Source organism: Neodiprion virginianus, chromosome 5, assembly GCF_021901495.1.
Source record: "Neodiprion virginianus isolate iyNeoVirg1 chromosome 5, iyNeoVirg1.1, whole genome shotgun sequence".
In the NCBI taxonomy this organism is placed as follows: Eukaryota; Metazoa; Arthropoda; class Insecta; order Hymenoptera; family Diprionidae; genus Neodiprion; species Neodiprion virginianus.
In genome coordinates this window covers 25,639,734-25,660,156 of record NC_060881.1, presented here as the reverse complement: position 1 = coordinate 25,660,156, position 20,423 = coordinate 25,639,734, and the positions used below count along the sequence as shown (strand labels likewise).

The following is a 20,423-nucleotide window of genomic DNA, read 5'->3' as shown; positions in this document are numbered from 1 at the left end:
AATTGAATCAGTCTCAGTGGTTGGAATATTGATTGTAACTTATAGTATACACACACGCACACGCGCGCACACACACACACACACACACACACACACACACACACAGAGAATTATATGATTGCTCAGAAACGGATATCTTTATGGATTAATTCTTAATCGTTACAAACAGGAAGTGAAAGAAAAGGAATGAATTCATAGTATATTGTTATTATATAATTGAATATTATACATATGTATATGTATGCTACTTAGGATATAGTATTAACATACAATTCAATGCTATTAAACGATTTCTTCTCAATTTTAGTTAGACACCGAATACACCGACGCGCATCCTTCCTTTATAAAATCGAAAAATTCTGTCTTCTTTTCGCATACATATAAATCCATTGGAATTGCGTTGCACTGTCATTTATAATCGAATGCAGAGTTGAAGATTCTTATTCGGCTGCATTCCTATTCTGTAAACTATAATCACAACCATATAATATCCCGACCGTTTTCTCCGCAATTCAATAGGCATTTAAACCGAAATACTGGCTCGCGTCGCTAGAATTTTCCTTTTACCCTAAAACTGAAAAACGTTGTGAACGAAGTTCCGTTATCGACGTGTAATGCTATCCGATGAATATATCCTCTATTGTATCGGAAGCATCGGAATTAACAGACGACGAATCCCATTGTTGTACGAAGAAATACAAAGTACAAGAAATAGGCTTGAATTTTATCGTAATCGCGAATTTGAGTTACCGATATTATCTAATCTAATCTGTCCAGTATTACCCAGGTTAAGGGATTTTTTTTTTTTTCTTAACGAATTGATGAGTCGTCGTATGATATACGCGTACTGTGACAGCAATTTTAAACTTTAATTTGCGATGTTTGTTATTCTAAATTTACGGTGTCTTAAGCATAACTAGACGTTGATATAAATTCGCATAAAAACAACGCCCATGTCTTCTTGATTAATGCGCGGGAATACACGCGGTTTTGTGACTAGAAAAATTCAAATCCGACGATCTGCTTTGTACTTATTAGGTATGTGACAGATAGCTGCTGGAAGTGCTGGTTTTTAATTAACCCGTACCGAGCATAACAACGGGATTGTAACATTGTGGTGTGGGCAAAAGCAGATGCACTGATAATGACTATCGCAGATAACAATGTGTCTTATCATGTACGAAGTATATAAAGATATGATTATTTTATGTATGCACGAACTATATACGATACACACATAGTGTGTTCCATCGGAAATCCGTGGTTTCGTTTTTCCGCCTATCACAATATCGAGCTTGCTTCTTGGACTGGTGCACAATATTGTTTTTGCCGTATATTCGTCGCGTGGTTTTTAACTGTTGCTGGGTAAATATAACGTACATTGTGCTATACACTTGTATAAAATCAATTTATTGTCTTATCGTCAAAAGTGTAGAGTGACAGGGTGATCCTAAGAAAGTATTCACCGTGAAAAAAAAACCTTGTCTGATTCTCCTGGCATCTGTATTCAGGAGTTAATTGGTTGGGATGCCTGCAGCCGAGAGGAAATTACGCGTATGCGTCATTGGCACAGGTGCTGCGGGCCTTTGCGCATTGCGTCACTTGGCGACCGAGCCCGCGGTTTTTGAATTTGAAGCATTCGAACAGACTGATCACATTGGCGGCACGTGGGTTTATAACGAGAGCATCGGAGTCGACGCTAAGAATCAACTTCCCATTCACTCCAGCATGTACGAAAGTCTCAGGTGAACCATGATACATACTCGATGATTCCTATTCAATATCATAAGTTTTCAGAGAAATAAACAACTAATTATATTTTAGGGTCACGGATCGGATCGTTACTGAATCAGATAGGTTTTTTAAATGCCGAATACTGACTTGTGGACAAAAACTTCTATTCGTGTCACAATTTCTCATAGTTGGAATCAAATCAGGCGCAAATAAAAATGTTGAAAAATAATATTTCTGTAAAACCGCATTTGGAATATGGACATGATTTTTGAAACTTGATTGTACTTTTGCTATATTACTGGTGATATTTTACTGTCTTTCTGTACCTTTACAGAACAAATTTGCCAAGTGTAATAATGAACTTTCCTGATTGGCGGAAGATGGGCAACGGCGAGAAGAGCTGCATCTCGCACTCCGAAGTCTTATCTTATTTAGAAGATTACACAAATCATTTTGATCTTCGTAAATATATTACGGTACTACAACTACCCGTATTTTACTCATCTGTATTATGTGTAATGAGACTCGCACCAATTATTTATCGTATTAAAAAAAAAATCAATTTTGTTTACTTACAATCCGTACCTACAGTTCGTTGCAATACCCCAATTTCGGCGTAATTCGAATTATTACATGTATCTATGTAGATACTTTTTGAGAGTATTACAAAAGATAAAAATACTTATTTAAAAATCAAACTCTGTATCTTTTGATAATGATTTTTGGTGCGAGGCCCTACGCATGAAAATAAATCATCTAATGCCTACGTTTTCGCTTTCGTAATTTCAGTTCAACACCAGCGTTGAGACTGTACAACCCATATGCAATGTTCGGTGTACCGATCCTGCAACCTTGGTTACTTCATCAGTAGCTAATCGTCGAATTTGGAAAATAAAAATAAAGAATGTCCTAAACCGTACCATAGTGGAAAGAGAATTCGATGCTGTATTTTGCTGCAACGGGTACGCGTAGACCAAATTGTTAATAGTCACCAAAAAGTAATAAATCTAAACATATCGTGCAATTCCGATTTTAAAAGATTTTGCGTTGGAAAGAAATCGGCTTTACTCAGAATTCATACGTCTAAATTTTCCTGTGATCGTTGTTCGAAATAATTGAAATTTGATGTTACATAATCGCTTCTGGTTCACCAGTTGAAAATCTCAGTATATTGCACTGTACTTTCATAATTGCTCCGTTTGACACGACTACAACTTAAATTTTCTTTGTCACGCAGTCACTTTTTTGAACCGAACGTTCCGCCTATACCCGGGATTCAACGATTTCCTGGCATAGTAATGCATAGCCACGATTATCGCAAACCACATCCGTTCACTGGTAAAACCGTCCTTGTCTTGGGAGCAGCTTCTTCTGGCGCTGATATTGGAATTGAACTGACCGGATACGCTCGCCACGTTTATCTTAGCCACAACAATCCTAGGTAAGTTCATTTATTACGTGTAATCGATACTGTGGGCTTCTTAATGAAGATGACAAACTTCTAATCCAATCATCTAACGATGTAAATAAAGATATTTGACAAAAAAAAAATTAAAAAAAAATGTACTGTCTTCGCTGTTCCGTAATTGCAGGTGAAATGAATAACAAACATTCTCATGATAAAGTTCATACCTTTAATTGTTTGTCATAAATTTGCACTTCAATAATTTTACCATACTTTATTAATCAATACATGTATTAATAGCTGAAGAAATTTTCTAAACAATCTTCGTATATATTTCCATAAAATTTGTGTACGAAACGCTGCTTTTTGTTAAATGCAAATTGAATTAAATTATCATTAATCTCCTCTCGGCTGGTATAAATAATTACTTGACACGAAGCCTCGCATAATAACGTAATAAATTCACGTAATGAAAGAATTGCTCGATTTCAATTGCAAAAAATTCCAATTCTACTTATAGACTGATTTCGGCTCTACCGGCGAACATGACCGAGGTGATGGGCGTAACCGGGGTGGAAGGCAACCGATTCATCCTCAAAGATGGGACAAGCCTGTTCGCAGATGCATTCCTGTATTGTACGGGGTACAAGTACAGTTTTCCTTTCCTCGACGAGACCTGCGGAATTACAGTTGACGATAACTACGTTCACCCCCTTTACAGGCACATGATAAACGTCGAACATCCAACGATGTGCTTTGTCGGGATACCACTCGTTGTTGTGCCGTTTCCAATGTTTCATATACAAGTACGTGCAGAATATTTATAATTCATTGATGACGTTTACACATACCCTATATAATTTGGAACAAATCAAGATTTGTCCGAGAAGCAGAGGAAATCCGGTTTTAGGATAATGGAGACAGTTGCAGAAAAGAAAGGTCAACAAACGAACAAACGAAACAAAAAAAAAAAAAAAACAGGAATTCCGTAAAGAAATTTTTACAGAAATGAGAAAAATTCATTTCAATAATCTTTTGGTATTTTGTTTTAGAAAATTCTTTCTTTGTTTGAGGTACAATACTTCATCGCCTCGCTGAAAGGTAACGTGCGTCTACCCTCGAAGGATATCATGCTTCAGGACGCGTTGTGCAAGTCACCGTTAAAACGACGCGCGCATCGGCTTGCGGACAATCAGTGGGAATACAACGACGGCTTGGCTCGAGACGGGGGTTTTGAGCCTCTTCCACCCTTCTACAAAGCCGGGTATTCGGCGTGGAAAATTCAGAGAAGTCGGAACTTGATGCACTACAAGGATGCGAAATTCGTCATTGACGACGATGGCGAAAGCGTGCAGATAATACCAAACGATAATACTGCACCTGTGATGTCTAGATAACTGAAGTAGTTGGAACATAATTATTCGTTCATAAATATTTTTTTTTTCAAGTCTTTCCAAAAAGAATTGGTTTTGATAACGTATCAAGCACGCTAGGGAAAATATAATTCATGTACCGTTTGATACTACATACGATGTAGATACTTTTTACGTACATATAATTCAGCGTCACTTTGACAGGGACAGGAACGAAAGCCCGATTTTAAATCCACGAGAAAGTTTACTTTCTGGTTAGATTCGAATTTATACGTTATATACTGGTATAAATGCCGAGCAATGTAGATGTTGAGATTGTTTCTAATAGGATTTTAGATTTCGATTCTGATGAATCCTAATCGGGAGTATCTCGCATTGTCGACGGGATCATCGTTATACGTAATTGAAGATTAAATGAAATCATTTCTCACGTCGCATGTTTTCTCATCATCTTTTCATCGTCTCATTTCTGTTTTTTGCGAGGAAAGTTGCGAGGCGTTGATGTAAAAGAAGATACAACACTGCGAACGTCCACAATTGATTGCACTGTACTGTGATTATTCGGTCATCGTCGAGGCGGTTAGTTTTAAAATCGAACAAAAAAGGTTCTAGTTTATAGACAAATGGCCACCTATTGCCGAAATTGCATGATCTAAGATAATGCCTTACAATTAGTCTGTCTCTCCGTTGCAGTTGCTTTCAAAACAGTACCAAACAGCGTTTTTTCAAATTTCGGATTTTATGAGTAACATTGCCGCCAGCTTAAGGAAATATTGATCGATTTTGTACGATAGTGGTTGACAATGAAATAAAACAAAGAATTTAGAATCGAAACAAATTTATTTATAACACAAGGACATCTGTAATACAATGATACCATAACTAGCTCGTTCAATATATTTATTTTCATACAATATTTGATATAATCAATTAACACTCTTAGCTTCGGTGCGGTATATCCCGTTACCGAATCTGAAGTATGCAGTTTGCCAGGTAATAAATCTCTCAGCGCAAACAAAAATACTCCCAAGAATAATACCGCAGACAAGGACGAGAATCAGCGGAACGATATCCCCAAATTCAACAGAACTCCACTGCTGCTTAGCCTGTGTAAAAAAGCAATCAATACCCAACATTGGATCGACCATTAAGGAAAATGCTATCCGATGAATCGCAAGAGTCTCGCTGTTAAGTCTCACCCTAATCGTATTTGGTATACCTTGGTGAATTTAACCGGCCACTCGGCCTTGAATATGCGTTTCAGAATACCGCTGTCCCTCATCATTAGAATGCTGTAGGTGTAATGATTGTTTAACTCGATTTTGTGCTTGCATATGTTATCCGTAAAAAGACTTACTTAGCGTTGACGATCCCTCGATAGGGGCTGTTCTTCGTCACAGCCATGGCTAAAGAAGTTTGCAGCATAGTTTCGAGTGCTTCAATTATGCAGTCGACTCGGTTCTCGAGTGCCTCGACCATGGTGTCCGTAATCATGAAACCGTACTTATTTTCTTCACAGACACGTCGTAACCCCTCGAGGTAATTTCGCGGTAACTGTCTGTCCGACTCCATTCTCTCTTCAAACAGCGCTCGTAGCACCAAGTCCGATGTATTCTGGTGGAAAAATTAAAGTGTAGGTATAACAGGCCTGTGCTGTTATTGAACGAACTTTTGATCGCTTTTGGATAATTTCGAAAATTTCCAATATGTGGGCATTACGCTGAACAAATTGTACTCCGCCGAACTGGAGACAACTCCGAATTTGTAGGTACCGTCTTCTAACAGACCTTCCATCGTCGTGAACGGCATCGTGAACATTTGGACGGCTAAGAAACTGACCAGAGCTCCGGAGTAGGCGGCTAATAGAATGACTGCTGTCAGGTGAATCGCCAGGTGAATGGTCCTCGCAGTTGTCAATGGGGAGGGCATTATGCCTGAGGCAAGTTAAAAAACACCCTTGTTTTAATTGTGCGCTTGTTGTTAGCGTCATGCTAATAGTCCTGTGCGTCGGTATTATTCGCGCTGGAATGCTTGTGTCCATTTTTCACAGGTTTTCGTTAGTAAGCTGTAGTTCGGACCAACAAGAAATAGAATCGATGTACGTCCTGAAATCAGTAAACTGGAGTGAAGCAAGGTTTATAGCTATTGGTATTTCCTGTCGTTCGCAGCACGCACAGCAATCCAAGCAATTCGGCACAGAATAACGCAACCTGCGCACAGAATCGAATGAGGGATACAACCTTGGCCGCAAAAAGCTCCAAAAACCGCCAAAATGGTCTCCATTAACCTTGAATTAATGAAATTTCTATGACGCTTCAAACACGATTCGGCATATTCCATCCAAACGATGATGATGCTGGAAAGTATTATCAGCGATACAGCGGTCATCCAGATGTTCTTTGAAAAGGGTGCTGTGTAGCCTCGCCACTTGACAAATGCAAACGATGGTCTTTGGATGTAGGTACGGAATCTGCATGCATCGGTAGAGTATCACCATTTCTAATCATCCAATACAGGATGTTTGACGCAGCTTTGTTTGGCTGTATAGCTTACCTGGAGGATACAATTGGTATCGTGAAATCAACGATCTGTGTTCGTGAGCTGGTCATCACTAATTCACTGGCGGCCAGATCGGCCTTTCTTTCATTCAACAAAGCAAGCATCCCATTCCAGGTTCCATTCGAGGATATCGAACCCCACGAGTCACACTCGATGTATTCGAACCTGTTGAAACGAAAATTCCCGTTCGGTAAAGGAAAAGCAGCAGAAAGAAACAAACGAATCTGCACAAAGGCGTGAATTAGTTGTGGCTGTTAATGGCCACGGCCCGTTTTATATTTGGCAATATCGATCAACATTTTTTCCACCTGCAGGAGTCATAGTTTGGTCTACATACAAAAGAAAATATGCCGGGGTGGACCGTACAGATTCTTAACGAAAAAATAACGTGGTGAATCAGTCTTGTAGCGTTCATAAATGATTCGACGTGGATTGTCGCGAATGGTTAGAACATGTCGAGGGCAGAGGTTATTTTCAGAACGGAAAAGAAGGAAAGGCGATGGAACGAAGACTGAGATTTTTGAAGAAAGGGGCTCGGCAAGCCAAGATCGTTACTTCAAGAGAGAAACTGCAAAACAACTGGAGGAATTGAGAAAGCGCCAAGAAAGAAAAAATCTGGACAACGATTGTGAGACTACAAAATCTGACGATAAATCTGGTGACGAAGGTTCAACCTAGCTAATTTCATGACGAATTACGTGAGTTTCCAACATCTTAAACGATTATGTGTTCAAGATTCAGAATAATATATAGTCACGCATATCTTACGTGCAATTCATTTTTTCTTGAAGTATTTCCAGGATCCGGCCAAACAACCCGCCAACTCCAATCATTTCACCCTGTTCATCGGTTAGGATCGTTGACATCGGTGGATTCTGCAATTATCCAGTACCATATACCGTCCCGACATTATACGAATAGTATACTTATATGACGAGAGTGCTGTGCCACGTTGCCATTAGTGTCTGACAAAAAACCCTGTACGATATATTCATTTCCCACTTCTGAAATATATTGCCTCTTTTATCGTAAGGTCGATTTCTTCAGAGTCTGAGTTTTAACAAGAGTTGGATGGAAACTTCGAAGGCATTGGAAAGTTGATTTGATTATGAAAACATTTTAGAAAAGCATTCTGAAGCGACGAAATCTTCATGCTACCGAAGAAGAGTTCTGAGATACAAAAAACTACAACTTCCTTTTGTACGGTGATCATGACATTCGTCGTCACGGGGCATAATCCCCGGTTATCGCGGACTAATCAGTTTGAACCGATAACAGATCTGATACATTCCATATCGGAATACCTCTATTGAGGTGACGCGTAGTTTCTTTCCGAAGAGATTGCTCCTTCGTTGATAAAAGGTCAGCCTCGTTGTCCTGACACCGTCAGTAGGGCTCCAAGTTCCAAAGGGCAAATTCCGTAGCACATCCCCCGGAGAGACGCGATACACCTCCGTAATTACTTCCATCGTTCCGTTACTTTCCGAGACCAGGAATTCGCAGTCAAACGGTATGTCCATGCGAGAGAAGAAATCACTCGCTGTGGAGCCTTCGCTCAAGAATATCATCCACGTCGGGTAGGCCATAGTTATCCACGTAGATACCTGCTGTTATATATACTATACCGCATGAATACCTACGCACACACATTTTATTTGAACATGCATTGATGCGTGTGTTTACAATATTATACTTGGAAAAGAAGGTGCAAAGAGGACTCAGGATTCTAGAACCGGCGTAAGAAAACTTTGGATAAGAGTTTTCTTGTGGGACATTTCATGACATCAAGATTCTAAGTCGTTGCTTCAGATTGGCTTGATAATTTTTGGTGCGAAAGTACAAGACGTTTTTCGGCCCATATTATAATAAGCTTTTGTGTTCATTCTTACGTCAAAAAAGCAATCCAATAATAATATTAATTTTATTTTTTATATTTCTTATTTATATTTTCAAGTTATGAAATCCTCATCTTCTAACAGGTGTCAAAATTTTGTACATATTTTATAAGATTTTTATAACTGTTTTCTGATTTTAGAATTTTGGTGTTTATTTTCAAGATTTTAAATTATACTTCAGATACGCTGGGTCGAAAGATTGTGAAAAAATTGCGATCACGTTTTTCGCCATGTACTTTCACAGAAAAAATTATAAAGCCAGACCGATGTATCGACTCAGAATCTTGATCGAGATACCATGGAATGCCCCTTATACATTAAACTGAGGCTTATGACGAAACTTGATGGCATTTACATTTGTCAGAAGGTGTTGTACGTTCCCTTGATCATTCAGAATGACGAACAGTGGTCGTTTGATGTTAAAGTATGATCGACCGACCTGAAATTTAAAAAAATACGATCACGTATCATTACGTCCATCTCGCAAACGCGTCTATCTTTCTTACAACGGAATAATTACTTTTGTAGTGAAGGTGCCGAGGTCCATGATCGCTGTTCGCGTCTGTCGTTCACGGGAAAGGTACAACTGAAGATTTCGCAAAAGTACGGTGTTTTTCGTTCCTGAAAATACGAATTACTGTTCATATAGGCATGTGTATCGAAAATTGACGATTCTCGCATTTTTCACCTTTCGTTTCCATTGGATCAATCGTCGCGTGCAGCAGTATGATGCACGTGTTGTTGAAGTAGTCGTGCACACCAGATATCATACTTTGGTAGACGTGGTTTGGTCTGATTAATTGACCGCTCGCAATGTGCGGGCCTGAACTTACTGTGACCAGGATTAGGACGAAGAAGCCCGACATCGTTCCTAACAGGACACGGGCGAACGCTAGCATTTCAGTTTTTTTCTTAGTTTCCACCCATCCAGTTCTCTTCTTTTTTCAATAGGTACTAATCCCGTTTTCTATTCCAGGCGAACTGAGCGATGTGGTTCAGCGATGTGTACCCAATTTACTTATTCTTACTTGCCGATCATTGAACACCAATTGGTTTCATGGTTTGCGAGATGATGACAAAAGGCAAATGTTCACTGTGAAATTGCTCGTTTCCTCGTCGTAAAGCTGATTGCTTACCTCTCTTGCCTGCGTAAACATATCGAAAACGTGAGTGTTAGCGGTTCTCATTGACAATCGGTAGTCACCCGCACTTTGGACGCAAAATGTTTGCTGTACAAGTTATAACAACTCTTTGACAAGATTCCGGTCAGAATCTTCCACGTAAATCCATCTTTTTACCTGGAACATAAAGAGCTGATATGTGCCGTGTAAGCCTGATACATCTTTACACGTGAATTGCAAAAGACACTGGAGAACCCTTGTGGAAGGTAGAAAGACGTTAGACCGTGTTATAGGCGAATGATTTTCTCGGATGAATTATTTGCTTTATGAATCGATAAACCCAAATCAAACCAGCGGTAAGTCAATTTGCACATATACCGATATAATCGCTCGGTAAATTGGCAGAAAACCAGAGTATAATGCGAAAGTAACAGAAAAAATGGCCAAATGTATAACATCACAAATTGATCCGACCCAAAAATAGTTAAATTTCGAGTGAATGTTCACCCATTTAATTTTTTATCGGAATATTTAGCGAAATTTTTCGTTAGTGGCATTAAAAATAGATCACAGCATCAGAGTCACAACGAAATTACTTGCATTTAAAAATTTTTGAGCACATTCCAGGTGTGTTTATAATTATCACTGTTCATTAGCGCCGACGTTTTATAGTATGCATGTGACATATCGGGAAGTGATTGAATCCGAGTATATCTAACGGGGTGAACTGTGAACCATTCGTATGCAGGTTTATACGACATATTAGCAAGTAACGGACAACGAACGTTATTTCTGCTACTATAACGCCTGTACCAATCCATTACTGGATCTGTAATCTGATGATAACCATTCAGTGATGTAGGCCAAAGTGCATTTATATTTAATGTGGACATAACACGTGATCGTGTCGCAATTCCGGTTACAAGTAATCCGTTCGTAGATTAATCCATGTAGGAATATACCTTTATGATTATTCCTGGTACAATAATTGCGTGCCGCTTGGACAGAATTAGAAGTCCAAAAGTTTATTGACTATTACGGAAGTGATAACACTCCCTTGCGAACGTATCGATGGTGTACATAATGGAGTTTCGTAATACAGCCTGTATTTACATGCGAATGAAATCAAGGTTGACCCGCATTTGTAAGCTTCTAACCACCCGATATCATGTCCTTATCTTCGCTACCGGCACCTCGATCATCGCCGTCGCGGCTAGTCTGGTATTATCGGAAGAAATTCTCCCGCCGACTGTCCATTAGATACTTAATTCTCGTTTTTCTCTAGTCACCTAGGATTCCTAATTAAGACGAATGGAATTCTCTATCTATACGATAACTAATACACCGAGGCTATATATCCTAATGTCGAAACATTTTTCGCGCACAAATTTTACGACGATGTCGCGGTTTGTGCTCATTTTTATCATCGGCGTTGCCACCCTGGCGGTTTCATCGGGTGCGTTAAAATTTTCTTATACTTAAAGTTATTTTCATATGTAATTATGTAAAATATTAGATTATCAGATGTCCGCTCCAATCCCAAGTGCTCGTATCATGCGATAACAAATTATTGGCAATTATTGTTGAAATTATACGTTGTTACACGAATGTCTTGCCTGATTGTTACAGCCAGACCGGAAGACCGTCTCGTCAACGCGGATGTTGCGGAGTATGGAAGATATCCGTACATGGTAATTACCATTCGGTTAAAAAATCACCCGTTACTTATTTCAACAGCAATAATCAATTACGGTATGTCCAAAGGTGTCTCTACGCGTGGGCACTAGCTTTTCCCATACTTGCGGAGCAGCCCTTGTAACACCTGAACACTGCGTCACCGCTGCTCACTGCGTCGCCAAGTTAGTTGACGTATAATTAATTTTCACGAAAAAATGCGAGTTCGAAATCGTTGACGTGCAAAAAGTGCTACGATAATTATAAATCTAATTTGTCGGTGCCATGCGACCTTGGATCATTCAACCGGAAATATACCGCAGTACAAATAAGCATGTCGGAAAGTGAAAAACTGATTGTTGCTTTTGCAGCAATGTTCCAGAGGCGGTCGATCCGAGCGCAAGATTCGTCGTTACAGGCCACTTGAGCAACGTTTTCGGAGGACGGGTTACGCAATTGTCGGAAGTGCGAATACATCCCGAGTACAATCCCAGCAACACTTGGGAAAATGACATTGCAGTATTGAAACTCGCTACACCAATTCCGTACACTGCTACCGAACAACCGATACCCATCGCAAGTGCCGATGTCGACGTTCAGGATTGCGACATTTCCGGGTGGGGTCGACACCACGTAAGCTGGCTAACGGCCGACGAAAATGCCAATAACCAAAACTGTATTCGATGAATTATAAATTTGAGAAATTGATCCGATTGATTCGGAGCAGATTTATTCATCTCAAGTATTTGATTTGAATTTGAATCGATCGAGATGAATTTGCTTCGGTATATCGTGTAGGATTGACTGATTTTTTTTTTTTTCACAAGTTAGAAACATCTTTCAGATGCCTTCTAACACCTTGCCGAGTCAACTGCAGTCCGGAGTAATGGCTACTATGACTCGCGATACATGCATCCAGTACTGGGCATCTTCGATGATATTCAACTCCACTCTGTGCGTGGGTGGCGTGAGAGGGAACGGCGTGTGCAGTGTGAGTATTTATAGGTGTAAATGCATGTGTAAGCTTATACCGTTGACTATACAATGCGTCATACCTGGAACATAAATAGGACTAGATCATTCGTTGTCATCGTGGTTTCAAAGTTTCGTCGTAATACTCGCCTTACTTATCATACGAATGTATCATAAATATTTAGGTAATCATTCCGTACCTTGAACACAATAGCGTCTCTTTAAATTCATGCGTGTAAAATACCTCGCGCATTCCATACATGTGAATTATAATTTGAAAGAAAGCGAAGCGTTGTATCGAGTGGAAAAACAACGTTCTTCAATGGATCCTCATACCTATAAATAGAAGTGCGGTTTCAAAAAAACCTATTTCCGATTGACACTACTTCCACAACGTTCAGTGATCACGGTTTAGTGGCAGTAAAATAAATCATTGATCCGTCAATTAATAGAACAGTTCCGCGCTCGCCACCAGGCGAAAGGTTTCTCACAAGAGGAATCGAGTCTCGCAACGTATAGGTATAATTATTGACCAGGGCTGCTCAAGTGTCCAAAGTTTGAAGTGGATTAATTCGTGCATTCGTATCTTTCGTAAGAGCCTAGGAATTGTGGTGGGTTTAAGGGGGTACGATTCGATATCATTGACCCTGTAGACTATGCCTCGAATCTATTAAAAATAAGAGGATACGCATGATTGGATAAAAAGGCTGACGCGTACCTGACAATGTCGAATAAAATGCTGCAGGGCGACTCCGGAGGTCCGCTCGTATGTAACGGAGAATTGGCGGGTGTCGTCTCGTGGGGAAACCCCTGCGCCAACGGTTTACCGGACGGATTCGCCCGGGTTTATGCCTTCCGTGACTGGGTCAACGAAAACATCGCCGATCTGAGCGACCTGGGCAGATTCTATGCAGCCGAGGCTGCAGCCAGCCGCCCCTCGAGGGCCTAGTATTGCGGTTAGATTTGCCTACATAACTTATACATATACACTCCGAACAACCAATCACACAAAATATTGACAATGATCGCTGCAGGGATGAGCGTACAAACGGAAGTAATTTTATTATTAGATGTACCTTTACCGTGTTATTTCCGTGAAGCAAGAACGAAAGACAAGAGTTAAATTTGAATAATGGCCTACATTTTTTATCTTTCATGTATCTCACGATTATTATTTGGAAAGCAATCAGCCCTGCATGCAGACGTAACTCTTGCTTAAATTACTCAACAGCGATAATTTCTACACTCGCATAACGGAAAAAACATTATTGGCACGGTTGTTAATGGCCCGATGTATTATTTTTACTTTAACAATCTGTTACAGAGAAAATGTGTATATTAGCATAGGTGTGCGTGCTGCACGTAATCTATGCCAACAGTTCTAAATCACAGGAATTAATGGACATGTATGTACGTACAATTCACGTTGCAATAAACGTTCTTCGAAGCGAATGATAAAAGCTTTTTGAAACGATAAACACCTGTAGGAAAACGGTATATCCAAAGCTATACTTTATCACGGGTTCAAAATAACTATGGAGAATTTCACGAATTCCATGCATACACATATCTGCTTGTAAAATATATTTTCGCCTTGTTATTCTTTTGCAGTTTCTATTTTAAAAGTGAATTGTCACTAAATTGTTGGCTCGATTACGAAAAACTGGCAGCCGTGGTCAGTTATTTATACTACTGGTAATGTGACAAATATTTCCGTCCAAAGTTTTTTTCCACCCAACGCTTCGCTTGTCGTTTAAATTAGTCGGTCAATGGCAGAAATATCCATAATGCAACATCGTTTAAACGATAATCGCACAATTTATTTGAAATATCGTGAAAAATACGACATGTGTTCCGTAGGGTGATTCTGGCGGTCCTCTCGTCTGTAACCGAGAATTGGCTGGAGTTGTGTCGTGGGCAAATCTCTGCGCCAACGGCTTACCGGATGGCTTTGCACGAGTATTCTACTACCGCGATTGGCTCTTAGAGGAAACCGCCGATCTGAGCGATCTCGGCAGGCTCTACATGGCCGAGGCTCGCCAAGCTGCGGAGAAATTATAATGGCCGTCTTCACTTTTATACATATACGTACCCACGTACGTCTTATAATTAACCACACTACGAAAATGACGAGAAGAGCAGGACAAGCTTAATGGAAATGACGATCACGTATAATTTGTTCGTTTCGCAGTCATGCGAAAAGAAAACATGCAGTTGAATCTTGAATATAAATGTCAATTGGATTAAAAATCAAATAAGAATCAGGCGATTCTCACGCGATAATGACAATTGTGTGAACTATCCTCTTATAACTCCTGCTTCTTGTTCCTTTTGATACGCTGTTTCCCCGTAGGAAAATATCAGTACGTCCAAATCTTCCTAACATATGCATCGATACGAGTATTGAAAGAGGCTTTACACCCCTTGAGTCAGTGAAAAATTACGCTTATATAATGTCGTAGTCAGGTAATGGGAATACATCAAATTACAAATGTGATATTTTTTTTATCGTTTTAAAGGTGTACAGAAACTTGAGTCACACAGTCGCGTGATAAAACTGCGTTAAAATTGAGTTTCAGAAAAATTTCTCGGTACGCGTGTTGTATCAAGAGCTAAAAATATTCAATAAAATCATGCGAACTTACGGGTCAAACTCATGTGGCCCAAGGCCCGTAAAGCTGGTGAAATCGAACTGCATCTGAATATTCGCGCATCGTGGCTGATAAGGAAACACAATTCTAAACATAAGGTGTACGTAATGTCGGCACAACCATTACGCCCCCAATTACAACGTATGCATTCAGACATCAGCAGTTGCCAAGTATATAAAAAGTGTGACGGGTTCGAGGACACGCACTAGGTGTTCGGTTTCTACTTTGTCACTTTGTCGAGGAATTATCCTGGATGGTGAAACTGAGAATGGCGAGTAACTTGTATCGCATCTTCGTAGGAGTCACGGTGATCTCGATCCTCGTGTTCGCAAGTATTTGCGAGGCAGATGGTAAGTGCTTTATCAATACAGAGATGTTAACTCACGAGTTTTAACGAAACTGTGCAGTGCTTCGCATATATCATGCTTTGAAATTCCACAGGTAATTCTAATGAACTAAATTCAGTCGGCATTGACAACGATAAAACAGGTATGACGGAGTCCAACAGCTGGTGGAGTGTCGGCTCGATTTTGTGGCTGGCAAATTTTTTCATGAAATCCTTTATAGGGCAGACATTACCCTGCACCGTGTGGTCCATTGTACCGATTGAAATTTCTTGCGCATATTTATAGGCTAACGAGATACCGGATGCCTGTTAACTTACTTCGGAACTTTGGTGAATTACTTCCTTTACATTGTATGCGAATATTTAACAGACGAGAGGATCAATAATTGTACAGACAGTCGCATGTAATACACACGCAGAATGTAAATTGGACATTTTTAATGTTCATAAATAATACGCTGATAATTATGCAACGTACAATAAGAACTTAGATGTAGTATCCCATCTTCATTTGTCCTATTACTGGAAACAGTCAGATTTTAATTGGCGTAATTTCACACTCCATTTCACCGTGGAAATAAAATATTACAGCTACTCTCGAGGCTAAGTTGTTCGACTAATTCGATGGAAAATAATATGTATTTCGTTGAATGAATCATTCAGTTTTAAATGACAATCTATTCGCTGGTAGAGAGTTTTGTAATTGTAACATGAAACGCCAAAAAATTTATATAATCCGGAAAAATATTGAAACGTTCCAGCTCCCCGTTTCGTCGCTTCGGCTTGTGTTATCAGCTTGTAGATATTCGTACGACACGAAGATGTAACGTTAAATTTAAGCGAATGCCATGTATGTACAGAGTATACCAATTAGTCATATCAGGTATTTTTTTCAGTGTGTACACAAGTTTTTTTCTCCCTTTTATTGATCATAGTTGTAACAACGCGCCAACTTATGTCGGTAGGCGCAAACAAGACCGATCGCTTAATTTTCGTTTTCAAGAACGTATAATTTACGCATAGAGTTTTTGAAAGTTCCTCCGAAATGCTCGACTGAATTCCCAGCCGCAGAATTCCATACCGTTCAATCTTGAAATACGAGTATGATCAAATTTTTGACGCTCCAAAGTCTTGTGTACCTTGGGCTTACTAATACAACGTACGTATTGAATGTCATCATTTCTTGCGTTACTTATGTTGGTTTGTATATTGTACAACTACGTAAGAACTATACTTTTGTTTAGTTTATTGAAACTATTCAAATTACCAAATTTTGAAATTTCACGTGTGACTGCCGCATGAATTATTGTTTACAATTTACAAGCCACAAGTTAATTGCGTGAAATACGACCTTGGTCGTTCGACTTATCACTCGCGACGCGTGAATTATTCACGAGTTAATTAGACATTGTTGTGCAGCTTTTACGAAACACAATTAACTATGCGTGGATAGTGTGTAACACAACGATTGATTCGCCTTCGAAATTGATATGAGCTACGTCCGTGGCTATTTTTTGATATTATCGTACGAATATGCAGATAATTATGCCGAATAATCGTACCAATTAACTATATTGCAAGTATCGCATCTTGCCGATAATGCATCAATCCACTCGCGGTACATAACGTTGACAGTAAATTTGAGCAGACAATGACACTTGTACTCATCAAAGTGCGCCAATATCAATTTCCGTATAGAATAACTGACGAGTTTTCGACTTGCAGCCTTGTTCCATAACTTTATTTTCTGGTAACAGCCTTTCTGGTGAATCCCTTGCTGGTGAATAAATCAAGCTTCTTACTGTAAAAAAAATTTATACCACTGTGTTTGTAGACCTTCTTCGCCTATGTGATGTGAATAACCGACATCCATATAAGTCACTAAATTGTCATCACGAACTATTGAAAAATACAGAATGGCCATCCGCTGGTTCTTCTCTTAATCCTGCCATGAGTTAGTTGTCGATTTAGCATATCATACCGTCAACCAATACGTCACAGTCGACGCCATTTTGTCACTTTCATAGCAAACGCAGCGTGCATATGCGACCAGTATACCAGTCTGAATAGTTAACATAATTGCGAAGGGTATCTTTTGCCACAAGAGAGGGGATTGCCATCGGCTTGTAATCATCGGTTTCCACTCTCCTGCAGCAGAAGTGACTCGCCCCTAGTCGCAACGATGTCGAGAAGGGGGCTAATTTTGCTCGGCATTTTTCTGACAATCCACTGTACATTTCCGAAAGTCTCTGCTGATCATAGAACCAGTTCCTATGCCGGGGACAATCGATCCGTCGCTCTTAATACGAGTACCAACAAGCTGCAGACGACGAGCAATAACGATGAGGGTAATATGATCGTGGACGCTGATTACTCGATACTGTGTCATAAACGAACAGAGCAGATACTGACGAATAAAACGTTGTTTTCAGGCCACGACAACCACCGCGGCATACTTGTCAGCATCCTCAGAACGCCGTTGGTTCTGTTCTGTCGCCTACTGGTCTGGGGACTTACGGGGATAATCAGAAATATAACTGCGATGCAACGTCCTTTGATGAACCTCGCAGGCCGGATAGTGTCGAACATAAGTGAAGCTGCGTTGGTTGAGGGCTGGAAGCTCACGAAGAACTTCATGCTACCAAAATTGGACGAATTTGCCGTGACCCTTGCGCGTCAGGGAGCACTACCTGAGGGTCTGACGGCCACAATAGTGTCGATGCATTCCTTGTACGGAATGTTGAAAATTCTTGGATTTTTGTAACCTGTCTAGCCTCGAGAAAATATTCCAAAACGTACATTTTCGTTTGTCGACTGTGTCAACTGTGCACAACAGTTTCAACGGGTCTTTGGCATTCGAGTGTAGACGATCTTCCACCATACTATATAATATGCGATGTACAGCTAGTACACCTCTACTTTATGACGTTATATAAATACGTCTGGGCGTTTGAAATTACGCATCGTTGTCAATTCGCTTCTGAATATTTGTAACCCTTTTTCATCGTATAATATACGCATTATTGTCTCAAAACATTTTCCTAATGTTCATTGTAGTACGACGGACTGTTGTTTTCAAATGTCTTAGGATACGTTCCAAGACTATCTGGCAGTGCGAAAAAAACTCCCTAGACAAGAGGAAGAGATAAAAGATTGTTGACAATACTGGGGGCTAATTTCAGAACGCATCCTTATTAACTTGGCTCATGTTCCCGCTACGACATAAAGATGAATGGGACAGAACGTAATTGCAGTAATTACTCACAACTGGCTACGATGTTTGATTACGCAGACCTAAGTGTTTGGTTTATTTCTACTTCACATTATACCTATGCATCTGATCATCGTGGACGAAACTGAGGTCCTGGCTTATCCGTCCAGCATACAGTGCCCACACTTTATCGATATTGAAATACAACTGACCAGCTTGCTCTTTTATCAACTATACTTACACATATTACACGGATTTAAACGATGGCGTGAGGAGTGAATAGCAATCCAGGTAGATGGAAAAGTCTTCAGGAAATAATCATTGTATAGATAAAGTTTTAATCGAACACAGATGCAATAAAGACGCATCGTTACATAGATAATTGTATAATATCAATGACATCAATATTATGCACAGATGGATAGAACCGGGCTACCAGTTATCAGTGAAATTCATTGGTTTCATGCGAGCTATAACCGTGGCCAACACAATCTTGGCCCATGGAGGAAGGAAGATGTCTATCAGGCTCGTAACGAGCTCACGAATTTGTGATGCCATGGAAACTCCGCTGCACATCATACTTCCGTCAACGGAAATTGTACATGGCATTATCCTATTTATCATGCGGCTAAGATTTCCTTTGGTTGCAACGTCCAATTGAATCACGATGTTTATCGCCTGTGTTAAAAAGTTCTTAACTATTTCCCCGATGTAAGGAAGGCGTTCAACCCCGTTGATTAACTGTCCAACATGGTCCGCCACCCTGCCGTTTATACCATTGCTACTTTCCATGCTCCCATCCCTCTCTCTTACCACAGTTACTGGAAGTCGAAAAAAATAATTTTTACGATTAATGAGAGCGACTGATACGCGTTATATTTCAAACTTATTGCGAATAGATAGACTGAAGTAGACAAGTGTTAAGAGTAGTCGCAACGGCGTCTGTTTAATCCAAATTCTCACCAGCACTGGCGTATTCTGTAGTCAAGATGACAATCAGCAGCAGGCTCGCTAGTCGCTTCATAATTTACTCTTCCAGTTCCGTCAAAGGCAGATTGTACAATGCGAAGACACTTTGAAAATGCAACCTATTGTAGCCACTGGATATATAGCTTTCACGCCGTCGATAAACTTTAACGATTGCGAATTCTTTTTTTTTCGTTATTACCATATCGTCTATATTGTCCTGTGCTGTATACCGAACCTTCTAATACCTTATCGCAAACCTTGCAGCCAATTGTGATGTCGGTATGGTTGCATGTAGAACACAGTTATTTTTCAACCATTACGCAAGTGCCAGGAATGGTGGAAATTTCAATACGCTGAGCCCGCGTACAAGCATATGTAAATACATACGTGGATCTCTCATATATTTTTGCGTATAACATATCCACGGAAAGACCATTTGAATAACGAATCCTATTTTGGTTCATTACTTCAAAAATATTTCCATGTTCAAGGACTTGCCAAGAATTCTTAGAA

General features: G+C 39.8%; 4 protein-coding genes across 12 annotated transcripts; 2 read left to right on the top strand and 2 right to left on the bottom strand.

Moving 5' to 3' along the window:
- Positions 1–76: 76 nt before the first annotated feature.
- LOC124306242 (flavin-containing monooxygenase FMO GS-OX-like 4) lies at positions 77–5,428 on the top strand. Of its 2 annotated transcripts, XM_046766706.1 has the most exons (7): positions 77–1,365; positions 1,512–1,745; positions 2,069–2,210; positions 2,524–2,696; positions 2,972–3,175; positions 3,660–3,945; positions 4,213–5,428. In XM_046766706.1, exons 2-7 carry the CDS (start codon positions 1,528–1,530, stop codon positions 4,534–4,536), a joined length of 1,347 nt encoding a protein of 448 aa, XP_046622662.1. In that variant the 5' UTR covers positions 77–1,365; positions 1,512–1,527; the 3' UTR covers positions 4,537–5,428. The 2 variants fall into 2 exon arrangements, with proteins under 2 accessions (XP_046622662.1, XP_046622661.1); XM_046766705.1 differs by having other exon boundaries at positions 77–1,745.
- LOC124306236 (probable glutamate receptor) lies at positions 5,334–13,554 on the bottom strand. Of its 2 annotated transcripts, XM_046766686.1 has the most exons (13): positions 13,452–13,554; positions 12,934–13,069; positions 9,655–10,111; positions 9,487–9,587; positions 9,322–9,405; positions 8,376–8,678; positions 7,840–7,946; positions 7,066–7,236; positions 6,753–6,982; positions 6,232–6,446; positions 5,870–6,126; positions 5,732–5,804; positions 5,334–5,618 (listed from the first exon to the last, which is right to left on the bottom strand). In XM_046766686.1, exons 3-13 carry the CDS (start codon positions 9,863–9,865, stop codon positions 5,439–5,441), a joined length of 1,932 nt encoding a protein of 643 aa, XP_046622642.1. In that variant the 5' UTR covers positions 9,866–10,111; positions 12,934–13,069; positions 13,452–13,554; the 3' UTR covers positions 5,334–5,438. The 2 variants fall into 2 exon arrangements, with proteins under 2 accessions (XP_046622642.1, XP_046622643.1); XM_046766687.1 differs by lacking the exons at positions 12,934–13,069; positions 13,452–13,554 and adding an exon at positions 12,567–12,644 and having other exon boundaries at positions 8,376–8,675; positions 9,655–10,343.
- On the top strand, positions 11,385–18,689 carry LOC124306248 (chymotrypsin-1-like). Of its 7 annotated transcripts, none has more exons than XM_046766721.1 (9): positions 11,385–11,543; positions 11,717–11,778; positions 11,852–11,946; positions 12,133–12,394; positions 12,606–12,752; positions 14,594–15,734; positions 15,826–16,889; positions 17,888–18,078; positions 18,163–18,689. In XM_046766721.1, exons 1-6 carry the CDS (start codon positions 11,399–11,401, stop codon positions 14,792–14,794), a joined length of 912 nt encoding a protein of 303 aa, XP_046622677.1. In that variant the 5' UTR covers positions 11,385–11,398; the 3' UTR covers positions 14,795–15,734; positions 15,826–16,889; positions 17,888–18,078; positions 18,163–18,689. The 7 variants fall into 7 exon arrangements, with proteins under 7 accessions (XP_046622677.1, XP_046622676.1, XP_046622675.1 ...); XM_046766720.1 differs by having other exon boundaries at positions 17,885–18,078; XM_046766719.1 differs by having other exon boundaries at positions 17,818–18,078.
- Positions 18,690–19,259: 570 nt separating this feature from the next.
- LOC124306252 (uncharacterized) lies at positions 19,260–20,065 on the bottom strand. Its single transcript, XM_046766730.1, has 2 exons — positions 19,905–20,065; positions 19,260–19,762 (listed from the first exon to the last, which is right to left on the bottom strand). The coding sequence occupies exons 1-2, from the start codon at positions 19,963–19,965 to the stop codon at positions 19,374–19,376; spliced, it is 450 nt and encodes a 149-aa protein (XP_046622686.1). The 5' UTR covers positions 19,966–20,065; the 3' UTR covers positions 19,260–19,373.
- Between the last annotated feature and the right edge of the window lie 358 nt (positions 20,066–20,423).

Coding starts and splice junctions, on each gene's coding strand:
- LOC124306252 (XM_046766730.1), bottom strand. CDS start 19,965: ATGAAGCGACTAGCGAGCCTGCTGCTGATTGTCATCTTGACTACAGAA. Junction 19,763..19,904: donor TACAGAATACGCCAGTGCTG/GTGAGAATTTGG, acceptor TTCGACTTCCAG/TAACTGTGGTAAGAGAGAGG.
- LOC124306248 (XM_046766717.1), top strand. CDS start 11,399: ATGGAATTCTCTATCTATACGATAACTAATACACCGAGGCTATATATC. Junction 11,544..11,716: donor CACCCTGGCGGTTTCATCGG/GTGCGTTAAAAT, acceptor TGATTGTTACAG/CCAGACCGGAAGACCGTCTC. Junction 11,947..12,132: donor GCTGCTCACTGCGTCGCCAA/GTTAGTTGACGT, acceptor TTGCTTTTGCAG/CAATGTTCCAGAGGCGGTCG.
- LOC124306236 (XM_046766686.1), bottom strand. CDS start 9,865: ATGCTAGCGTTCGCCCGTGTCCTGTTAGGAACGATGTCGGGCTTCTTC. Junction 7,237..7,839: donor CAAGAAAAAATGAATTGCAC/GTAAGATATGCG, acceptor TCGTTTCAACAG/GTTCGAATACATCGAGTGTG. Junction 6,983..7,065: donor ATACCAATTGTATCCTCCAG/GTAAGCTATACA, acceptor CGATGCATGCAG/ATTCCGTACCTACATCCAAA.
- LOC124306242 (XM_046766706.1), top strand. CDS start 1,528: ATGCCTGCAGCCGAGAGGAAATTACGCGTATGCGTCATTGGCACAGGT. Junction 1,746..2,068: donor AGCATGTACGAAAGTCTCAG/GTGAACCATGAT, acceptor GTACCTTTACAG/AACAAATTTGCCAAGTGTAA. Junction 3,946..4,212: donor TTCCAATGTTTCATATACAA/GTACGTGCAGAA, acceptor TCTTTGTTTGAG/GTACAATACTTCATCGCCTC.